Raw genomic sequence first — 25,419 nt, 5'->3', positions numbered from 1 at the left:
AGTTTCAGGGTATCATCTATTTCTAAAGGCTGAGTTTGGACTATGAGTATAATAAGACGTATTTCGTATATTACAAAAGATAAAGGCAAAAATTGCAAACTTTTAAAACACTAGCAAAACAATAATCATAAAAATAGAACCTGCTTAGCATTGCGCAAGTTTGGAAGCCATTTTGAAAATCTTTCGCTTTTCACGGACGCGGGCAGAAGCTTAGCAGAGAGATGATGTACTAAAATTTTTTTTTATTAAGATCGGATAATTATCAGATTATTTCAGTGGATTTTATTTCCGTCCGAGGTATTCATTAATTTTTCGTGCAAAAGAAACAAATGACTTTCACTTGTATTGTCCACCTGTAGTTTATGGATATGTATTTATACGTGTAAGCGTATTTATATGTGTGTATGTTTGAGTGTATATGCGTGTGTGTACGCGTCTGTATGTGTGTGTATGTGTATTTATATGTATTAATATGTATGTGTGTGTGGGGGGGGTACACGTATGCATGCATGTTTGTGGGTAGGTATGTGTGTATGTATGTGTGTATGTGGGTGTGTATGTGTGTGTATGTATGTATGTGTGTGTATGTATATATGTATGTATGTATGTGTGTGCGTACGTTTGAGTGCCTACTCTTCTAACTTAAAGCTGAATCTGTCGATGGCAATCTTGACATCAGTTGATCTGCGGACTGCCAAGCTCCACAGTGAGGATGATGATGACCCCGACGGTGGTGCCCATACCGAGAAGGGAGACATACTTGACGGCTCGGCCCAGGCGACGTGCTTGCTCGTAGCTCTTTTTAGCGAACGCCGAATCAGATTGCACTGAAAGAATAATAAAAAAAGAAAGACAAAGCGTTAATCGCTTGGTTTTGTTATCCACATTCAGCAACGAAACACAATAAAACATTACATTAAATTCAATGCGAACAAACATCTTGCTGCACAACTAGATCCGCACTATCAGTCAAGTTCCAATCTCTACCCCATCGCCGCAATCTTGCATCTCTGTGCCTGTTTTACAAATATCTTAAATTGAAATGTGCTCTGATGAACTCAACACTTGTATCCATTCGACGTACATACACTCGACTCTCGCTAAGTAGCAAAATCCCATCCCTTCACTGTTGAAGCATTTTAGATGATGGAAAGCCTTCTACTCTAATAGTTTCTTTTTTCCGACTGCTGGGCTTTGGAATTCCCTCCCTGTGTCCTGCTCCTCTGACTGTACTGACATGCAGACATGTAAATATAATATGAACAGACAACTCGCTGTTCACCCTCATAATCCCTTGTTAGACACGATCTCAAACAGTATCCCCTTACGTTCTAAGTGATAATATGCCTTGTTTGAGGAGAAAAAGAGTAACAAAACAACACAAAAGAAAAACAAACAAAAAACAAAACAAAACGGCTTTCTAAATCTGACAGACTTCTTGCTCCAAATTTACAACATGGCAAGGAAGAAGAAGAAAAAAAAAGAGAAACAAAACAGCACACTGAAGATGGAGTATACCTCCGAAATATATTTGTATTGCGTTGTGATTTGGTTTCAAGCGCACTTGATGAGTATTTTATTTTATTCAGATTAAAACAACGTTTCTATTTAATTCTTATTCTTGACGTTATTCTCGTGTTACCTACGCATAGTTCAAACATTTCAAAATGCAACCGCCAAATACAACGCGCGGCTCTATACAAACAAAATTCTTGCTCCAAATTTACAGCATAGCAAGGAAGAAGAAAAAGAAAAAAAAGAAAAAAAAACAATACACTGAAGATGGGGTATACCTCCGAAATATATTTCTGATAAATTTCAAACAATTAAAATATTTGTTTATTTTCCTAATATTACATTGTGACTTCGCTTTCAAGCGCACTTGATGCGTATTTTATTTTATTCAAATAAATGAAAACTTTAAAAGGCAGTTTTAAAAGTATTTATACTAGGTATTCTGTAGATCTACAGGATGACCCCTCCCTCAAATGCCGTCCATGAATTCCTTCATAAAATCAACAATTTTATACAAACATTGTTTTTACTATTTGATCATCACTTATCAAGGCAAAGAGACACTCAAGGATAAGGGTTAATGACATAACCGGGAGATGGGGACCCACTTGTAATTAAGAGGGAAGCAGTCCCACGATAATGTGTTTCATAGTTGGGAATCCGTTACATCGATGCTTTTCCTATGGAAATTTTATTGAAGGCAAGGCATTTGAAACGAACAAGAATAGTCAGCAATATTGAATTTTCTTGCTCAAAGCTCCTATTCTGAATACGTGGCCACGCGTCGTCATCATTGGATTATTGAACTTTTGGGGACAAACAGCCAGAAACAAGGTTTTATGTTTAATTTAGACAATTTCAAACCCATATGAATGATTGCACAGTAAGAATAATCAAATTTAAAATATTTTTTATTATTCAAATTATTTGGTTTCATGCAATCTATAAAAATTATTTTTACATGATATTTTAGTTTATTTTATAGTTTTAGATATTTATATTTTTTATAATTATCAATACAAATTTTAATAAATTAATTTTTAATCATAAATCTTTCATCGAAAAAGATTTTATATGACCGTTTCGTTCATAAAAGATAGCCTAGTGATGGTGACCCACGGCCATGAATTCGGAATAGGAGCGTGTGAGTAAGAAAATTAAATACAGGGTGGTCCACTTAAAAATAACCCGATCTCTCTTAACGACCAATTGACACCACAAGACAAAATGCAATTCTTTTTCCAACAAGATGGCGCTACATGCCATGCGTCTGACATGAGTTCATTACATGTTTACAGAAGAGAGAACAATAAGCAAAGGGTTATGGCCACCACGTTCCCCGGACTTGTCATCATGTTATTTTTATCTTTGGGGGACTTTAAAACGAAAAGTTTATGCAAATATAATACTCACAATCTAGACCAACTAAAGGAAAACATTACCAACACTATAAGGAGAATGACCAGACAAGATCTACAGACAGTATCTGCAAACGTTGTTAAACGTGCTTTGAAATGCATAGATGTCAACGGGGAGCACGTTCAGAATGTATGTTTTATAACACGCAATTTAAACAATGCTACAAGTAATTTAAATAATAAAAGAATGTTCATCCTCTCTGCTACATTTTCTGGGCTACTTTTAACTGGGCCACCCTATATCATCGAGAAGTAATTTTCCGGTGTGGTAGCAAAGTTAATTTTTGCCTTGAATGTTTTACAAGAGAGAACCAAGAATTAGGAGTTAGTCGGACACTTTCTATAAAAATAACGATAGATAGATAAATAGATAGATAGATAGATAGATAGATAGAGAGAGAGAGAGAGAGAGAGAGAGAGAGAGAGAGAGAGAGAGGGACGCTTTTTATTTTATTTTCATGAAGCATACAATTTAATAAGACAGAAAAAAAACAAGAAAAAAGGAAGATTTTATCATATTCAATGTCAAATCATTGTAATTTCATTTTATTTTTACAAAGTATTTTAATAAGAAAAACGGAACATTACTTCAAATGTTCTAAAGCACAATTGTAGTTTTCTTTTTAAATTTTTAATCTAAAATGGCGTCTTTCAACGTTAATAACCGGAAAAGACGATGGCTTATTTTTGCACCCAAGAATCTTTAGGGGGCTGTATCCGGCTTTTTCTCATGCTTAATGTTAGATTCTCTATTCATTATATATATATATATATATATATATATATATATATATATATATATATATATATATATATATACCAGCAGGGAGACCTAATGTTGCTTGGGATTGAATGAAGATCAACAGATGTTCCACATTTCCATTTTTTATTTTTTTTTTATTTTCGGTGAAATCGCCCATTCGTCAATTGTTTGCACTAATCAGTAACTCATCGCGACGCACTGGGAGGTAACTTTACATGTTTCCCCGCAATGACTTATTTCACATTATATTGTAGTCTAAATTGCACTTTAGAGAACCTACTGTCGATTTTTATATAATGACTAGAAGTAAAATTTAAAATGCAAAAGTCAAGTATCATGGTTCAATTGTACTCTTAACAGAAACATTCATTTCGAACGCGCCCCTGTCTTATCAAAGAACCTACTTTTTATTTTATGAAATTATTTTTACATAATCAATTGAAACGTACCTTGCAATGTTGATTTTATAAAATTATCTGTAAATAATGACTCCACTTAAAGTTAAAAACGCAAAAGTCAAGTATCATGGTTTAATTGTACGTTTAACAGAAACATTCATTTCGAACGCATCCCTGTATTATCAAAGAACCTATTGTTAACTTTGTACGCCAGTACATTCTATTTATGCGGTGATAAAACTTCTATCAAAGTAGGAGAATGTATTCTCAATAGTAACTCAGATGTGGTAACAATACCCCATCTTATAAGGTACGTGGCTTCTGTATTGGTAGGGAATTAAATCTGGAAGCAGGTATTTCTGGAGCGGTAGAATGATTCAACCATTTTTCCATCGACCTTAGCAACAAACTGGACACACGTCTTCTAACATATTTTTGTTTGACTTTTACAATATATTTGTCTACATATTCGTTTTTATGCGTTTTCTGTATAAACATATTGGAAAAATCTGACCCGTTGAACCTACTACTGCGCTCTGGTTAGATTGTTTAGATCAGAAAAAATGATCTTGCAAATCAAATTAAATCAAATAAAAAATGAAAAAGACAATATCAAAATAATCCTCTTCCTGCTTTCTCTCTCTCTCTCTCTCTCGAACCTCCCCCCTCTCGCTCTCTCCCTTTTCTTTTCAAACTACACTTTTACAGGCTAAATAGCGAGACTGTTTTTGGTGATATTCACTTTTGTTATAATATACTATTACTGTCTTCTTATAATTAGTTTAATTACATTTCATTGCTAGTAAAGAGATTCGCAGCCCTTTATAATGCAATCAAATTACAACTTGCTATAAAAGATGTCTTAAAAATAGCTCAGCGTTTATGAATTTCACATGAAATAAATTTAGAATAAATAGAATACTTTGATATAAGTTATATCACGGCACAAATAGAAGGGACCGGCGTATAAAATAAACAGTAGGTTCTTTGATCAGACAGGGACGCGTTCGAAATAGATGTTTCTGTTAAGAGTACAATTGAACTATTGTACTTAACTCTTGCATTTTAAATTTTAATTCAAGTCATTATATAAAAATCGACAGTAGACGTAATAGTTTTGACTCAACGAGTATGGACACGTCTTGTGGTCATATAAATTAAGAAAAAAATGTATAGTGTTACCAGATCAGGTTGTCTGAAGATACCGGCTTCCTGACCTAAAATACATCAAACATTGATGTCATTGTTTTTCTTTCCCTTCGCAAAACTCACTAATGTTCTGCAAAGTAAAAGAAAAAAACACCCCCAATTTTCCTGTATAAAACAATCAAACCAAACACCATGAATAAATATTTGAATATATAATGAACTTGAAACATGAAAAATATTTTTTTTACTTAAATGACTGGATTCAACATTATATTATCCGAAAATAATTGACATGCCGTAAAAGAAAAACACAATCGAACCAAATTACAAAAAAAAAAAAAAATCAATTATGAGAAAAGGTAATAACAGAATAACAGATTAACTGAATAGCAGAATAAAAATGGCAGAATAATAGAATAATGGGCTAATGAACAGTTAGAAAAAAATAATAAGTCATTTCCGGTTCATACCGGAGACAATAAACAGCAAGAAATAGCAAGCAATAAGAATAAAATATCAAAAATAGCACAACACGCATTGCAGTCTCAACACAAAATGAGATTTGTCACCTTTAACGTGTCTCTAAAACTGTCGCTTATCTGATAAACATGGCGCAGGTATAAATCATTAAACAATATTATTCGCTACATCAAATCAAAGATGTTTTGTCCTGCATATGACAATAAATGTCTATGTTCGCTTTTATGTTTTTCCATTTTCTTCAGAATCTTTTAAAATATGCATAACAGGCCAGGTGTTCCTCGTGTCGCTGTTTGGCATACTTCCTCGTCATCAGGAAAGTAACCATGGTTATTGATGAAGTGTTAGATTTGTTTTCTCATTTATGCTGTTAGGATTTTTTTACATGATTGGTAGGCAGATTATTGGTCTGTAGTTACTTGGGATCGTTAGTCTTGCATTAATGTGGTTCTTACTTTGGTCATCCATTCTCGCATGTATGTTTCGTGTGTACATATTCTCAGGTTTTTCAGACACTAGGATGTGCGCTTTCCAGTTTGACATATTATTAGGGTTATCTGGATTATTTATATGCAAAAAAAATCGTATAATATTCTGCTCCTACGACTAATGGCGCCTGCACCAACGTGCAACACAAAGTGGATGGAAAACCCTAAGAAAAAAAAAAAAACTATCCACGCCTCCACTGGAAAAACATGAAGAGTATTGGAATTATGAAGAGGTTTAGTGTCACTAAAATTCCAGAGAGGGAGTGAGAAAAAGAGAAAGAGAGAGAATGGGAAATAAAGAGCGAGAGCGAGAGAGAGAGAGAGAGAGAGAGAGAGAGAGAGAAAGAAAGAGGGAGACAAAGAAGGACAGAGAAAGGAAGAAGAAAAATGGATATTGCGAGCATTAAAATATTGTTACACAATAATCGAAAGAATGAGATAGATCTGGAAATATGTTGAAATTTATTGTCACTTATATATCAAGAAACACCACTTGTTTGTGATAGAGAATGATCTCTGGTAATGTCTCGTGTAAGAACGCCTAGTAAGTTAAAAAAAAAAAATAATAATACGAGTATGTTTACCAACACGCTCTCTGTTCGACCAGATTGAATGCGCGAGTCGATACAAATATACTAATATCGCTAATAGCGAGCACAAGGATCCTTTCCCACCCAAGAAGTAACTCAAATGAATCAGTCCTAACGAAAGTTCAAGAGATAACTAAGAATGTACAAAGCTGAGAGAATAAATTTACCACTCTCTTAATAATCGAAGACTACTTCCCGAGGAACAGAAAGAATGTCAAAAAGGGGGAAAGAGGAACACATGACTTACTATACATATACCAAAAGATCCTGAAGGAGTTAAAAGTAGGAAGAATATTGCCATGTCATAGATCGACTATAAGAAAGCGTGGAACAGGCTTTCTCAAACCCGGATAATAGAATGCTTGAAAATGTACAAAATACCAGGCAAGATTATCAATTTGATTGAAAATGCAATGAAAACATGGAGACTTGAACTGACAGCTGATGGACAATACATAATTGAGATAAAAATCCAAAGAAATATCTTTTAAAGAGATTCCCATGACTACTACTGTTCATAACAGCTACGACGCAGCTTAACAATATACCAAGAAAGTAGGAAAGCTGATATAATTTCACTAATACAAATGAAAGAATAAACCAACTTATATATATATATATAGACGACCTGAAACATTTTGCAAGGAGAAAAATGGAACTAGAGACGCTAATAAACACAACCAGAATCTTCAGCCACGATATCAGAATGCAATTCTGTATGTAAAAGTGCACACTGCTAGTTATAAGAAGAGGAAAACTACGGACTACGGCACTTATGGAACTACCAAACCAACCTGAGATGGAGGCCCTAGGTGAACATGACACCTACAGATATTTGGGAGTTTTGGGAACAGATACCATCAAAGCAACATAAATGAAACAAGAAAATTTGAAAGGAATACCTAAGAAGAAAAAGACAACTTCTAGAAGCTAAACTATATAGTAGAAACCTAATAAAAGATATAAGCAAATGGACAGAATCACTAGCAAGATATTTATAGGTTGAACCAAAGAAGAACTAAGGCATCTCGACCAGAAGACCAGGAAGATTATGACCATGCACAACGCACTACACCCAAAGGGTGGTATTGATGGACACTACATGAAAAGAAAAGATGGAGGAAGAGGGCTGGTTTAAATAGAAGATTATTAATAACACACACAACAATTAGAAAAATACATAACGCACAACGCAAAAGGATTATTCCCGCAGCAAAATACGCTGTAAAAATGAATAAAAGGAAGAACAGAGAAGCAAGAGATAAGACGAGAAAAAACATGGGAGGAGAAACAGATATATTGACGATTCATAAGGATGACAAAAGATACAACTAACGTTAACATTTGGACATGGCTACGAAAAGGTCACCTAAACAAAGACTGAATCCCTAATAACATCCGCACAAATAACACGATTAGAATCAATTACACCCAAGCAAAAATCGACAAAACACAAGAAAACAGCAAATGTAGCCTCTATAGACAAATAAAACAACAAACTACATAATATATAATATAGAAAACTAACTTCCAAATAATGCAAGAATAGACATGATCAAGTGGAGAAAGTAGTGGACTGGAAATTATGCAAATAACTGCACCTTAAACACCCAGACAAATGATGCAACCACAAACCGACAAGAGTACTTGAAAAAGGAAGCTATGGGACATAGGCGTACAAACAGAAAAACACATCTGTCATAATAGTTAATAAGAAGGAAAATTCCTGCCAGAGCGTAGATTTCGCTATTCCAGCAGACCACAAGGCAAATATCAAGGAGAAATGGAGTAAATGCATGGAACTAGCCAGACAGCTGAAAGGCATCTAGAAAATAAAGAAAGTCAAGAAAGTAACAATATTAATAGGAGCACCAGAAACAATCCCGAAAAACTTTGAAAAAAGGATGGGAGAGATTGGAATCAGAGGAATTACTGAGAAGATACAACGGGTAATAATAGTGAAAACGGTTGAAATATTAAGGAGAACTCTTGAATGCAGGTACTAATACACATGAATTCAAACGCTAACCGGACATATGCAACAGAAGTAAAATAAAAACATAAAAGAAATACCACATCGATTCAAGAAAACGTAAAACGTATAAGTGTAAGCTATCATCTTAAAAATATCGGAATCAACAGGTTTCACGCTAAATCACGTGAAGGGTCAAGGATGATGAAAAGACAGAAGAGATGAAGCATCAAACAGACCTCTACTGCTGGATGAATACGAAAAAAAAACCCAAAAAACAAAACAAAACAAAAAACAGAACTGGGACGTAGGGGAAGCTTTATGCTACCTAAATTCCAGTAAAGACCAATAGTCATTACCAGCAAGAAATCAATGGTAAACGACTGTTGCGATAACGCAAATTCATTTGAAAAGGTTACTGAAAAAATGGAAAGAAGTAGAAATTTGGGGAGACTTGTTGTCACTCAGACTCCAGGGAACACTACATGTTGTTCTGAAAGACGATGGCCTGTGTGATTAAAATCCCTAGAAAAATCTTCGAAATGCGGAAACGAACCCACATAAATAAGGAACGCTAACCAACCGTAGGTAAGTTAAAATAAAATACAAACATCGAAAGAACATCGCACGAACCCAAGAAAACTGAAACTGCCAGAAATCCCATAAAATGCATACATGACGTAAATGGAAAGGAAAAGTGTGCGTGTACCGATTTTATAGATTATAGATATCTGTACAAATGTTTTATATCGTAGCCAGATATCGCCCCCTCCTATTTCTGAAAGCATATTTATTGAGCTGATGAAATTTTCCACTACACCTGTGTAATTCAGTTTCAACGATGTAATGTATCACCAAATAGAAGGTGTGTCTATGGGCTCAACCCTGGTGTCGATAACGGCGAAAATTTTCATGCGTTTCCATGAAGAGCAATTACTCTCTGGACCCATAAAAGAGCATCTACTCTCTGGACCCATAAAACCCTTAGTCTATTTGCGATATGTGGACGATATATTTTGTCTCTTCAATAACCAAACAGAGGCAAATAATTTTTCCCTACTCAATAAAATGCATCCCGCGTTACAGTATATTTATGAAGGAGAGTATAACTCGTCCATAGCTTTCCTTAATGTATTAGTAACAAAAACACCATCTAGTTACCTTACATTAATACACCGCAAATCTACATTTACGGGACTATATACACGCTGGGATTCATTTTGCCCCCAAAACGTAAGATCAATTTAATTTGGACCTTAACACATTGTGTCCTTATGATTTTTTTTTATAATCAAAATTGAATGAGGAATTTAAAATAATTACTGATACCCAATCCAAAAATGGTTACACTCTGGATGTGATTAGGTCAGTTATGCAAAGAAACATAACTGAGTTTTCTGAAACTAAAATTCAAACAGTGAATAAGTGTCCAATATATCTACGTTTAGCGTGGTTGGGGGCAGTAAGTGAGAAATTCGCTAAGCACATCAGCTCAACGGCGCAAACGTTTTTTTCTCAATAGTATATATTATAATTAGCTAAATTACAATAAAAACAAAGTTTAAAAATAAAAATTAAATAGAATAAAATTACAATATTCCACGATAAGAAGTTTTAAACATAGATTTTTGAGTAAGATTTTCCAATTTAAAAAATATATTTTCATATCAAATAAAAAAAGTACTATTATAACATATATATATATATATATATATATATATATATATATATATATATATATATATATATATATATATATATATACAAGCCAATTCAACTACAACTTGAAATTATTTTAATTGTTAAAAGATATTTATTTGTAGGGGGGGTCAAGTTAGTTTTAATTTTAGCGCCTATTTAAAAAAAACTGTACGGAAGTCTCTAATAAATAAAATTAACATAAACCACAGCAACCTCCCCTCCAAAAAAACAAAACAAAAAAAAACAAAAAAACAAAAAAACGCTACTTCTGTGATTCAATTAAAGCAACCAGCGGATTCCGTAAAAAGTATGCACGATATACACAAAACGATGACGTGGCTCATAGTGCGTATAACGTTAGTGATTTTACACAAAAATTTTCACATTGCTAATAACCAATTTTGCATGTAGTATTATTATTAGAGGTGCTACACTTGTTGCAATTTTGATACAAACGTACTAAGAGGAGTAAACTATGTTAGCTTTCTTTTTCTTAAAAGTTAACAAAATGTAAGACGGAAGGATAGATACAGAAAAAAAATACAAGTAAACAAAAACTTAGTGAAATAAATGACCGTGGGTCCAAGCTTTATAATAATACGATAGGGAATTTTATATTCGTTGTACGTCATCACTAGGGCTAGGACAAGAGCATATTCTTTTTGATTCAAATGTGCGTGTTGCGTTCTCTATGATAACATTTATGCAATAATAATAATAATAATAATAATAATAATAATAATAATAATAATAATAATAATATAATTAAAAATTTTGAATTTAAAGACCTTGGAAACTATGCACGTTCGGCTGAGGAGGATTTGTCTCTATAAACAGAGGAAACGGCTCTTAGGTTCGAACGTGATTAGTCTCTAATAACGTTGCTTTCTTTTAATCACTTTACCCCCTCTCCCTTTTCCACACATAACGGAAGGCAACATAGCTTTATTTTAAATGCACATATTTTCGATTTCCCCTTTTTAAAATACCTCGATACAGTTTTGAGAAAGTGAGGGCGAAACCGGTCAACTGACTACCCTTTTATTTTTCTCTTCTTCGTCCCTTTTTCTTTATTTAAAAGTGAATTTACTTTTAATCATGAATTATAAAAGTATTCTCTTCATGATTGCGATATTTAAATTCTGTACCCAACAAAGAATCATTATATATATATATATATATATATATATATATATATATAATCATGATATTATATATATATAAGAGAAAGAAAATTGAAACTGTAAGTTAAACTTTACAATCAAAATTTATTGTTCGACTGAATACTCCAAAAAACAATTTAAAAAGTCCTTATTCTGCGGAGTTTCAAAGAATGCTATTCTTGCTATTCTTCTCATCAGAGGACATAAAGACATCAGCAAATTATATTTGTAGCAATGCTAGAATTTGCTAGTTAAGGTGTTAAGTGAAACCGCAATTTATTGTAGTTATAAATTGCCAAATAAAAAATGAAAAAATGTTGGATATGTAAAAGATATATATAAAAACAAACCGCGCATATTTCAGCTTGCATGAAAATCATGTCAAGTTAATCCGGAATGCAAAATAGTTCTTTAGAGAGAATGGATTCCAAAATAAGTCCAGCGTGACGATGCAATATAATCTGATTGAAAAGTCTTCAAAACAGCTGAAATAATGAAAATTGTTTTTTCGGGCAGTGCAGTAGTCCAAAAAGAAGTCTGTCCCCATTCAAATGGGACCTAATAGTAAAAAGAGACTAAACCAGTATGAGATCCTTCATCATCGGCTTAACTAAAAAAAGTGATTTTATCTCTTATAACACGCTCTTTTAAAATTCGTTTGGGATTAAATTATATAAATACTGTTATTTGCATTAGTTGAAATTTTGCAATTGCTGCGTACATAAGGTAAACACTACATCCCTTTCTTTTCATTAATATATATATATATATATATATATATATATATATATATATATATGTGTGTGTGTGTGTGTTTGTGTGTTTGTGTGTGTGTATTCGTTTTTCTCCAATATCAATTTTAATTTACACCATCATCATTAAATTTTAATTTTCAATTTATGTGCTAATAAGATGAATTTATAATTACTCACAATTATTTTGCTAATAACATTGCTTTCACTGAGATGAGCTATTTATTGAAAATTTATGGATTAAGGAAAATTCTTTCATAATTATCTGTACTCCTTTGTCAAACAATACATTTTCTTATAATTCTACATAATTTAACTCGGAATTTCCATCTACGTACACACACACACAGACACACACACAGACACACACACACATATATGTATGTATGTATATATATATATATATATATATATATACATATATATATATACTAGCAGAAGTACCCGTCGTTGACTGGGTTAAAAAACAGCCTACAGTAAATGGACTGTGATTGATGAAAGTATGATAGGTTATGAAAAGGAGGGGGTTGTAAAGCGATAAGTTTTGATGCTCAAAAATTTTACCCTAAGCAAAATATGATGAAAATAAAGATAATTTTCGAGAAAATATATTTTTATATCAACTTTGTTTCCCTTCGTAGCCAAGAGTGACCAACAAAATGATGTTTCCTTACAAAGAGAAAATGTTATATATATAATAATATAAATATACAAGAAATTAATGTTACCATAGTCAATAAAGGTTATTTTTATGGTAGAAAAGTTCATTGGTTTGTATTTTTAAGGAGTTTGTAAAAAATTTTTTTTTCATTCACGAATCGGTTTAAAAAAATCAAAATGGCAGCAACTTTGAAATGGAGAGCCCCGTTTTCAATTTGAAGGAGGGGCACCTGAACATTCTGTGTTAACAATTTAAGAGAGTTCCGTCAACATAAGGAATATTTATAAACATATTTTAATGTTTTCCCGTTATTTTGTGCTTGAGGAATATTCGATTATGGCATGTGTAGTTTATATAAAAATTCATTTAAGTAGCTATCGCCTAAAATTTCGTTTTAATTTCGGTTCGCTGAAATTATTTCAAGTAAAGAGCATTAAAAACGATTTCAAAACAACAACAAAAAAACATGAACTGAACTTTTATTGACTATGGTAACATTTATTTCTTGTATATTTATTTTTTCGAGTAGTCGTTTGTTGGCTTTTCTGCTAAACACTCTTACTAAATAATATCGACGAAATATCGAAAAACAAAGAAACAAAAACAGTTTTGAAAAATAATGAGGCTTTACTTACTTTAGTAAAATAATCCGAAATAGCAAAATGGGATATTAAAAAAGTTAACACGTAATTACTTTAGTTTTTTAAGCAAAGAATCAATATAAATATGAATAAGAAGAAAATGGCGCCATTTTCAATCAGAACAGCTTCGTTTCTGCTTTACAGTATTGAACGGTGTAGTATTGCGCCGTCGGATTTAAGGTTGTAATATTGTAATGTAAAGAACACGCAGAAAGGTTTGTAATCAACTGAATTCCTTATATTACACTGACAAAAATCTTAAACAAATATATAAATAAAAATAAAAAGGTTATGTAAAGTCCAACGTTAACAAATTCCTAATGAACGCCCCCTTAAGTAAACACTTCATCAAATCTCCACACTAACGTAATGTACTTGCAATAACCCTTATCCCTGAGTGGCTTCCGGGCCTTGATAAATGGTGATCACTGTGTAAAAAAAATGTATTTAAAAAGACACGTAATCACGTGAGCAGGATTTTGCCTTCTTTTGACATGATAACAAGTAAAGTTCTTATTTTTTATTATTTATCTATTTTCGAAAGAGTGCCACGTGCAAGGAGAGAAGAAAAAAACAGAGTTATGCAAAATTTGTCGAGAATTGTCTAAAGTTCCGACTTTTTTGGGGGGGGATTTCACTTTAATAAGAACGTGAATTTATGAGGTGAATTTATTCGACAACATATGATTCAAATAAAAAAAATAAATAAAAGCTAACGTGAATTAAGATTAAAGTTAAGGTGTTATTGTGGACCCTCACCCCTTTTAAAATAACTTGTTAAACTTTGTGACATATTTACATTCTATGGAGGTCAGGCGCGAATGAATCCCAATAATCTTATTATATCATATTTCTTCAAACTGAAACATAATTATCAATGTATACTTACGCAAAGAGATATGAAGAGTCTTTGTTTAAGTTTGTGCCATATTTCCATGGCGTACAGGCGAAAACGCAGACCCCACAATTTTATTATACCATCCCTATTTATTTAAAACATACTTATCAAAGTATTCTTATGTACATCTATATAAAAAATCCTTGTTTTTTTTAAAATTTTATATTTCCATACTTTGGGGGCCAGGCGCGAACGCAGACCCCACAATTTTCATGAACCAACGTTCTGCCAGATCAAACATACCCATTCCTGATCCTCGATACATCTTTTATCATTATATGTAATCACTTTGTTAAAATAGCCAATCATATAGGAGCCTATCCATGACCACACACACACACACACACACACACACGTTCAGCTTTATATATATATATATATATATATATATATATATATATATATATATATATATATATATATATATATGAAAATATCAGTTAAATCGTGTGCGTGTGTGTGTGCATTTCCCTACAAAACTACTCCGTCAATTTTCAGTCTACAGACTCGAGATTTGATATAAGGGGTATTGAGATTTAGAAAAATCTTTTTCATCGGTTTTCGGCCAGAAATTTGGCTGTCAGGGGGTAAAAGTTCAACGATTTGACCTTTGAAAACTCTACTAAAGTTCCAAAGATTTGACCTTTGTAGTCTCTAGCAAACTATTCAGTCAATTATGAGTCAAAACATTTGAAATTTTAAATAAAGGGTATTCAGACATGCAACAAGCTTTTTAATAAATTTTTTGGCGAAAATTTGGCTGGCAAGAGATCAAAGTTGAAAGAGTTTCCTTTTGCAGACTCTATTAAACATCTCCGCCAATTTTGGGTTCAAACACTTGAAATTTTAGATGTAGGTTACCTGGCCATGAGTCAAATTATATATATATATATATATATATATATGCATATATATAAACTGATGAACAGTACATAGAGCCCGAGCAAAGCCGGACAGAACTGACAGAGAGACAGAGAGACAGAGAGAACATATATATATATATATATATATATATATATATATATATATATATATAATATTTGCTATAATAATTATTAAATACCTACAGACACTAGTGTTTCATCCTTTCAGGAATGACCAGTGCAGGGTGTCATGATTAACACCGATCGCTAGATCCGAACCCGACAACAGAAGCCATGTCTGACTTCATTAGCAAGGACCCAATCCATTCGGCCACTGTTTACCGCGAGAAATACTGTTGAAATTTAGACATTTATGTAAAAATATTTTTAACGTCTGTGATAGTGATCTAACAATTATATCCTTTCTTTCTATGTACACATAAAAGCTGGTTGAAAATAATGGTTAATGGAATGTTAAGTTGAATAAGAGCATTGGAAACAATGCGTCAAAAGGAGAAAATTTTATTATTTTAGAGGAGTGCTAGACGAGTAATTTGTTGACTTTTGACAACGGCGACTATGTTGTATACAGCAAGGAAGACGTTCCGTTGTATTGTGTTCCATAGATGACAAGTTTAATTTCTAACAATGTAACGTATACACTGATTAATATTATAGCAACGGATCACGGGTCGTCATATATATTTTAAAAACTTATGAAAGAGAATATTTTGAATATGTTTATGTATTTTCAAATTTGATTTATTATGTTGGTGTAGTTTCTCTATAATATTTCTGTTTAGCTCTCATTTGCAAAACCGAAAAACGACAACTGATTTTTCAGTGTTAATTTTTACCGCTATGCCCGGGAAATTCTTTTTATTCCAACAGAATTCCGATCATTATCTCGTTGATAGAACTTTTGTAAGAAGTCGTGTTGTTGACACGTAGCAATAGTAATAAATTGTCGTAGCCGTCACCGTGATATTGGTCTGTTTCTTTTTTTCTTTTTGTTGCTGACGTGTATATGTTTTGTTGTGTTTGCTTTAATAGCCGTAACTATCCTTTTATTAGCGGCGGTTGTAAAAGTCATTAATAATAACAGCACACAATTATTTAACATGGAACGATTCTCTTATCTGAATGTTCCAATATACTACACATATACAACTCGTAGATTTTCCTTTTTAACCACCACTAATGATGACAGCAGCGATTCCGTTTTTCTTCCCTATTTTTAGCAACTTATTCACTACGTGTCACTGCAGACTTCATGTCACGATACGTCTTTCTGAATGTGCCAACTTTATTTAATTTCTTACTTAATCTAGAAAATTTAAGTTAATTTAACTTTACGTAAAAATGTTTATATTTAACACATATATTATAACAAATGTTACAGGTTTAGCAGATTTAATTGCAAAAACGTAAGGTATGAACCAACATTTTAGAAAAAAAGACGCGTTGATAGTTACTGATCAGTGTTGCAACATTCAACATCAAGTTTGCTTCCCGAAAGTTTATAGTCGATAGTAACTCGGAATTGACTCTCAATATTAGCAAGCTGATCAGCTTGCCAGAATGTTCCATAAGGCGTGATTATAACATTATGAAAGTTTATCTATCATCAATCGAAAGCTTATCAGTGAATTGTCGGATGAGTTTCTCGAATATTAAGCTTTTCCGCGTTTGACCTAATCAGCCTCGTTCTGATATTTAATCGGAAATTGAAATATGAAGAAGATATAATTACTCACCTGCATCGAAAGAAATCCAATCGGTAAGTCTGTCTTTGTTTGTTTCACTTTTAGGTTTAATTTGAATTATTATTTTTTCTTATAAAAAACTTATACAACAGATCTCCAAAATCATTTCCATTAGAAGATTTTAAAATAATATTTATCTGTTTATGGTCATGCACAATATATATATATATATATATATATATATATATATATATATATATATATATATATATATATATATATATGTATAATATATATATATATATATATATATATATATATATATATATATATATATATAGTTGCTAGCATTTCAGCCCGGCGTTGCCCGGGTATTTGGATGTGTCTGTTGAGCAAAAAAAAAAAAAATAAATAAAATAAAATAAAAAGCAAAAAAAAAAAAAAAAAAAAAGTGGTAGTAGGAAGGCAGGCTCGAACCCGTACCGCGAAGGAAGAAAAGAACGGGGGAAAAACCTGACATCTATGCTGTTACGACCACCGCCAAACCGGAAGTGACATCTTTTTAAAATTAAGACTAGACAATCGAAAGGAGAGGATAACTTAAAAAAATATCGGCGAAAAAAGCGACCCCCCCGTGTAGAAAAGTTCCAAGTTGAAGGTGAAGATATTAATGTTTTTAGCAAATTTTTCGATATTTGTCGCCTGAAAGGTCGGACTTTAAGACGATACTGATCTTGGTAAAATCTGTCGCCTCGGTCAAAAGTTTTAGGCAGATATACATACATATATACATTTGTATATAGGTAGCTAAAAATTTTCGACCCAAACCGATTTAAAAGCTTGCCCTATCACTGAATACTGTGTATGTAAAATTTAAAATGTTTAGACCAGAAATTGTATGAGTAATTTGATAGAGACCGCAGAAGTCAATTTTATTTTTAACTTTGACCCCTATTATGACCCCTTAACATTTATTGTTTTGGGTTTAAATCAAGTTATTAAGTTAGATCCATATCCAAGAAACCTATATCTAAAAGTTCAAGTGTTTAGAGCCAAAATTGTCCGAGGAGTTTGGTACAGTTCTCAAAGGTCAAATCGTTTAACTTTGACCCCTTAACAGCCAAATTTCTGGCCGAAAACGGATTACAAAGATTTCCCCAAATCTCAGTACCCTGTATATAAAATTTCGAATCTGTAGACTTAAAATTGAGAGAGTTATTGCGTAGAGAAATCTACACACACACATACAGATACACAGACACATTCACTTTTATAGATATACTAGTATGGGTGCCCGGCGTTGCCCGAGTATTTGGAGATGTATGTTGAGCAAAAAAAAAAAAAAAAAAAGTGGTAAATTCTTTTAAATTTGACCCCTATTATGACCTCTTAAAATTTATTGTTTTGGGTTCAAATTAAGTTATTAAGTTAGATCCATGTCCAAGGAACCTATATCTAAAATTTCAAGTGTTTAGATCCAAAATTGTCGGAGGAGTTTGGTAGAGTTCTCAAAGGTCAAATCGTTGAACTCTGACCCCTTAACAGCCAAATTTCTGGCCGAAAACCGATTACATAAATTTTCCCAAATCTCAGTACCCTGTATATCAAATGTTGAGTCTGTAGACTTAAAATTGAGAAAGTTATTGCGTAGGGAAATGTACACACACAGACACACTGACAGATAGACAGACAGACAGACAGACACTTTCACTTTTATCTATATTTCTATAAAAGTGAACGTGTCTGTGTGTGTGTGTGTGTGTGTGTGTGTGTGTGTGTGTCTGTGTACATTTCCGTACGCGATAACTCTGTCAATTTTTAGTCTACAGACACTGAAATATTAACGTTATTATTTCCAAATTATTATTTAACATAGGAAGAGTGGGTGTATTTTGCAACTATTCTTTATTACAACTATACTGTTGCTATTTTCTTACAACTTTAACTGTTGACAAACATAATAACAATTGTAGTAAAGCCAAGACTACTACTACTACTACTACTCTCTATCTGTCCCTTTTTCTTCCTTCCTTCCTTCTTTTTTTAATTTTTTGTTTACATTTATAGATACAAAATAGTTCTGTGAGAACGGTGAATTTGTTGACACATTTACTAATCTGTTTGAATATTAGTTTTATTTTATTTTATTTATTTAGGTTTTATTTTTTTGCTTCAGGTTTTATTAATTATTTTTTTTAGATTTTAAGTTTCTATAACTTGGTTGAAAGATTCCAATATGGGTTTTTCATTCTTATATTTCTCACCGGTAGGTTGATGTGCGTTTTTGCTGCTAAATGACTTTCTTCGGCGTTCGATTCGTAGGAAAATCATGTTTAATTTTCGATTTTTAAGCGATTATTCGAAAACATAGGTAACTTTACACGAATAAGGAGGATTTTTTTTTTTCATGTTTGAGTGATCCGTCCGTGATTTTTCATTTTAATATACTTTCATAGAAATGTTTCTGTTATGTCAAAAAAAAAAACAACCTATTTTCTTTACGTCACAAGTGTCACGTTCATACATGAATTCCATAGCTAATATAACATACTGACCCAACGGGCCACGGGTAGTCTAGTATATATATATATATATATATATATATATATATATATATATATATATATATATATATGGTGGCTTCCTTCAATCTTGACAGACTATGAATACCCACTGTAAAGGTGCCTGCGCGTGAAATTATTGTGGCAAGAGTTGTGCAATCTCAACTACACCTCTCATGAGTCGACATTGTTAAATACCAGAGGTTTGTGGAGACTCTACATACATTACTTCGAAATGAAATAAACACAACAATGACTTGCAGCGATCTGTAATGAACTTATTTTGGTTATTTTCTTCCCCCAGTAACACACACACACACACACACACACACACACACACACACACACACACACACACACATATATATATATATATATATATATATATATATATATATATATATATATATCATGCTTCTATAAAGAAAATCCAATTAAACCCTAGGAATTCTATAGACAAAACGACGAGTTTCAGCGACCTGTAATTGACATGTGTTTGTAATTCACTTCCCGGAGACATGCACATATGTACACAAGCGCATACACGCTCATATGTAATACGAGCATATATATATATATATATATATATATATATATATATATATATATATATATATAAAGCTAAATGTGTGTGTGTGTATGTGTGTGGTCACGAATAGGCTCATATATGGTTGACTATTTTAAAAAACTGATTACATATAATGATAGAAGATGTATCGAGACACAGGAATGGGTATGTTTGATCTGGCAGAACGGTGGTTCATTAAAATTGTGGGGTCTACGTTCGCGCCTGATTCGCAAAGTATGGAAATAAAAAATTACAAATTTAAATAAAAAACGTTTACAAGAGTTTTTGATATAAGACATAAGAATACTTTGATAAGTATGTTTTAAATAAATAAGGATGGTATAATAAAATTGATAGATCTGCGTTCGCGCCTGGCCTCCATATCTATCTGCGTAAGTATACGTTGATAATTATGTTTCAGTTTGAATAAATGTGGTATAATAAAATTATGGGGTGTTCGTTCGCACATGACCTCTATAGAATGGAAATATGTCACAAAGTTTAACAAGGTTTTTTAATATAGATCCATAAAATATTGTGATAAGTGTTTCAGTGTGAACATGTATGGTATAATAAATTATGGGGTTTATCTATTTTATTTTTACTTTCATCATATTTTGCTTTGGTTTTGATACCCCCGAATTCAACCCAAATTTACAACCCTCCCTTTTCCTATATAACCTATCATACTTTCATAAATCAGAGTCCATTTTCTGTAGGCTGTTTTTGAACCCAGTCAACGACGGGTACTTTTTCTAGTATATATATATATATATATATATATATATATATATATATATATATATATATATATATATATATATATATATATATATATACAGTTCCCCATACACACCGACACCCCCATATATATAACACAATAGTCTCCGAAATATTAGTTTTTTATTCCCAGATTATTTATACGCAATTATTTCTTTCATCGTTGCACGAGTCTAAAATAAAACTCATGCTTTTAAATCGTAAAGCAAAATAGTAAGTTTATTTACTTCCACATAATTCTTGTTTAACTCTTGAATTCTATGCTTTTCCTGTAGAAATGTACATTTCAAATCTATTACTCCGTAAACAACATTCTCTAATGTTATTCGCGCTGGAAATGTTTTCGTTGATTTACTAACGTTGACTTATTTATTTTTATTCAATGCGAAGTTTATTAATTTTTTTTTCTTATTAAAAACCAGCTGTATTTACTCGGTGTTTTCTCAGATGCAGTTAAGTCACTTTAATTTTTAATTTTTTGTTTGCATGTTTCAAACGTAACGTAGGTAGCTTTCAGTCCATTCTTGATTTTAAAATAAGTTTCATGCCTCGCTGATTTTTACTTTAAGATAATTATTTAAAAATGTCTCAGATCAGCTGCTGAATCACCTGAACCGGACCAAGAAAAAAATTAATTTTTTTTTAGCAAGGTACGTTATTATATTGCTAATAACATGGAGCGACAATAAAAAAATAAAAAATGGCTACTCAGAAGCAAATTTTGATTTTTCAGTTAAAATGCGGTTTGGGTCTTACTTTTAAAATCAAACTAGGTAACTTTATAAGTTCAAGTAAGCTTAGTGTTTGACTGTTTGTGACATCATCCAGTATTCAATGACTTAAACATTTAGGATATTCAGAGATATATCCTAAATGTTTTACTAGTTTATGCACACATTAACAAGATCAATCTGTTGACTCAGAATTATCTAGTTATCTTCCTTGGACCAAATGTAAGTTTATTTTCTTGAATTATTCTAACAAATCCGAGTATGCATTGTTCTAGCACCTGCCATGAAAATAACGATAAAACAAAGATAGACTCGCAACGTCTCTTCTGTGGGAGAAAGGTTGCAGGGAAGAGAAAATGGCATCCCCCACTAAGCCACGAAGTCTATTTTGTACTCTGTCAAGGCAGGATAGGCTGTTTTTAGCAGCTCCAACCCAGATATGGCAGCAGTATTCCATCCTTGGACGTACTTGACTTTTATATAGATAGAAAATTGCATCAGTAGTGAGATATCTTCTGGAGCGGTAAAAAGGATCCCACCATCTTTCCAGCGACCTTGGCAACAAACTTGATGTACGTGTTCCATTTCAGATCAGGAGTAAAGGTCAAACCCAGAAGCTTGTCAAAACATGGGTCTTCTCCTAGATCAGATATGAATGTACGGAAGCTATCTCAGTCAGTCATGGAGTATCGGTATACAGTACGGTGGAGTACGGTGGAGTACGGTGGAAACCTAAGCTAAGAATACTTCATTCATGGTGGATCTTCTTCTTCTTCTTCTTCTTCTTCTTCTTCTTCTTCTTCTTCTTCTTCTTCTACTACTACTACTACTACTATTACTACACACGCATATATATATATATATATATATATATATACATACATACAGAAAGATAGATAGATAGATAGATAGATAGATAAGAAAGAATTATAATAAGTTTAGTACGAGAATAATCTTAAAATAAAATATAAATATTTTTAATATTTATATAAACAAGTTAAACCAGCATTCATCAATCACTGCCATCCGTAGTTGTTGTCGTCTCATCACGTTTTTGGCCAAGTAAACCTCTGGCACGCTTTGGGTAGGATTGAAACCGCTATCTTCAGACAATGGTCATTTGGAACCCGTAATCTCCTAACTGCATTCTCAGCAATCACTGCCATCCGTAGTTGTCTGAAGATAGCGGTTTCAATCTTACCCAAAGCGTGCCAGATGTTTACCTGACCCAAAACGTGGTGAGACGGCAACTTGGTGAGCAGTGATTGCTGAGAATGCAGTTAGGAGATTTGAAGTTCCTATCCGTCGCGGTTACCACCTGACGAAGGCCAGAGGAATAGTTGGCCGAAACATCGTGAAAAACAACAACCAATAAAGATGAAAAACAACAACTAATAAATATGAGAATAATAGTCCGAAATAAAATAAATTAATATATATAATGCTCATCTCAAAAATGAGTTCCAATTAAGGAATAATATATATAACTCAATATAAAAAACAAAACAAAGCAAAAAAAGAGAGAGGAATATTTTAGCACGTATATTATGTGGTTCGGGTAGATAGGAAATCTCATTATGGAAATAGTTGTGAACATCATTTTCACTTGTCTTATTTGTGAAAAGAAATGTTGTAATGAAAAATAAAAACTGCGTATAGACTTTAACTCTACTAACTGCCTCCAAGATGATGATTAGAAAAGGAGATTACGGTTAACATCTTATACTCTCCTGCCATTAATGTAATAATGAACTATCCTTTCTTATAAATATTCCTATTTATTTAAACACCATCTGATGATTAAATTGTGGTAAAAAGTTGCACGGAAGAGTATTTACGCTTTATTAAGCACTAGCAGGGAGACCCGATGTTACCGGGGATCGAATGAGAATCAACGTCTATTTCATACTTCCATATTTTTATTCTCATTGCAATAGGTGAAATCACCCATTTTAAAATCAGAATCGATTGATTGTCTGCTCTAGTTGAGGACGCGTCTGCGTCGTGGTGCATCGAGAAGAAGCATCACATGCCCCCCTCAGTGATCTAATCCACAATACATTGTAGTCTACCTTGCACTATAGAGAATCTACTGTTGATTTTATAAAATTATTTTATTTATAATGGTTTGAATTAAAGTTTAAAATGTAAAAGTCAAGTACCATGCTTCTTGTTGTGCTCTAAACAGAAACGTTCATTCTGAACGCGCTCCTGTCATATAAAAAACTACTGTTGATTTTATATGCCGGGCCTTTCTGCTTATGAGGCAAGTGCACTTATGATGTTAGGCAGTATAAGGTGTTAATTTCAGTCAAAATAACCTGTTCTTTTTGTCATCGGACTTTTTCAATTATCGATACTTTTCGAAGACATTCCGATACAAAACCTATCTAAGAACACTGCCAGATACATAAAGTACATTTATGTGAAATTTCATAAAAATCCGCCCAGCCATTGCGGAGTCTGACTTTTCATACACATACATACAGTGCTTATATATATATATATATATATATATATATATATATATATATATAAGCACTGTATATATATATATATATATATATATATATATATATATATATATATATATATATATATATATATATATATATATATATATATATATATACTAGCAAAAGTACCCGTCGTTGACTGGGTTCAAAAACAGCCTACAGAAAATAAACTCTGATTTATGAAAGTATGATAGGTTATGAAAAGGAAGGGTTGTAAATTTGGGTTGAATTTGGGGGTATCAAAACTGTTGTGGAGACGCCCACTAATTAACACAGACGGGCGAGTGAGATATATAAAGGTATCAATCACCAATACCGGAAGAGTCCGGCAACGACCGCCAAATAGGCAAGACGCCTACGTTGCCTCCAGTAAGACATGCAACACGCCACCTGCCGGAATATCTACAACTGAAGTATATCTGAAGACATGTAAATATGTATATAACTTTTCTTACTAATATATTATTGTATACCTTTACTTTCGTGTTCTTGTTAATTATTTGTGCCGACGCAATAGTGGCGACGGGAATTCGAAAAAAAAACTTACGTGGGATAAAATCCACTATTAAAACACACAGCGGCGTCAAGAATAAAAAAAAAAGACTTACGCAGGATAAAATCCACTAGTAAACACAACAGTGGCGACGGGATTTCGAAAAAAGACTTACGCGGGAAAATCCACTACTAAACTCAACAGTGGTGTACTAAAAATATGTACTCGAGAAAGATTGAAAAAATAAAAATAAAAAAAATAAAACGTACTCGAAGCAAAAAAAAATCTACTGTTTGAACACAACAGTTACATCGAGGATTTTGAAAAAAGATTTACTGGAGAATTCACTGTTAGACACAACACAGTATTCGAAAAATAATTTACGCGGAAAGTTATCACGGTCGGGAAAAAAAGAAAAGAAAAATAAACGAAAGTAACTACAAAATTTGTCGAGCGAAAATTTACTCAAAACAAAAGAAAAACAAACGAAAGTAACTAAAATTGTCGAGCGAGATATTCGAACACTGGATACATGAAGGCAAAATACCAATCACCATTTTAAAGTGGCTACGAAAGTCAAAGAAAAAAAAAAGGCGTTTTCGCTAGTACACC

General features: G+C 32.6%; 1 protein-coding gene across 1 annotated transcript in view; it reads right to left on the bottom strand.

The window, feature by feature from the left end:
* Nucleotides 1-308: 308 nt before the first annotated feature.
* The window catches only part of LOC145293357 (uncharacterized), a 585,333-nt gene continuing 560,222 nt past the window's right edge, over nucleotides 309-25,419 (bottom strand). Inside the window, exon 2 of the mRNA XM_080139996.1 lies at nucleotides 309-827. Coding sequence (XP_079996122.1) covers nucleotides 676-827 — 152 coding nt within the window. The 3' untranslated portion in view covers nucleotides 309-675. The remainder of the gene's footprint in view (nucleotides 828-25,419) is intronic.

Source organism: Euprymna scolopes, chromosome 14 (assembly GCF_053919585.1).
Source record: "Euprymna scolopes isolate OS-2025 chromosome 14, ASM5391958v1, whole genome shotgun sequence".
In the NCBI taxonomy this organism is placed as follows: domain Eukaryota; kingdom Metazoa; phylum Mollusca; class Cephalopoda; order Sepiida; family Sepiolidae; genus Euprymna; species Euprymna scolopes.
Note: the sequence above shows the minus strand (reverse complement) of the source record. Positions and strands in the feature narration are given on the sequence as shown.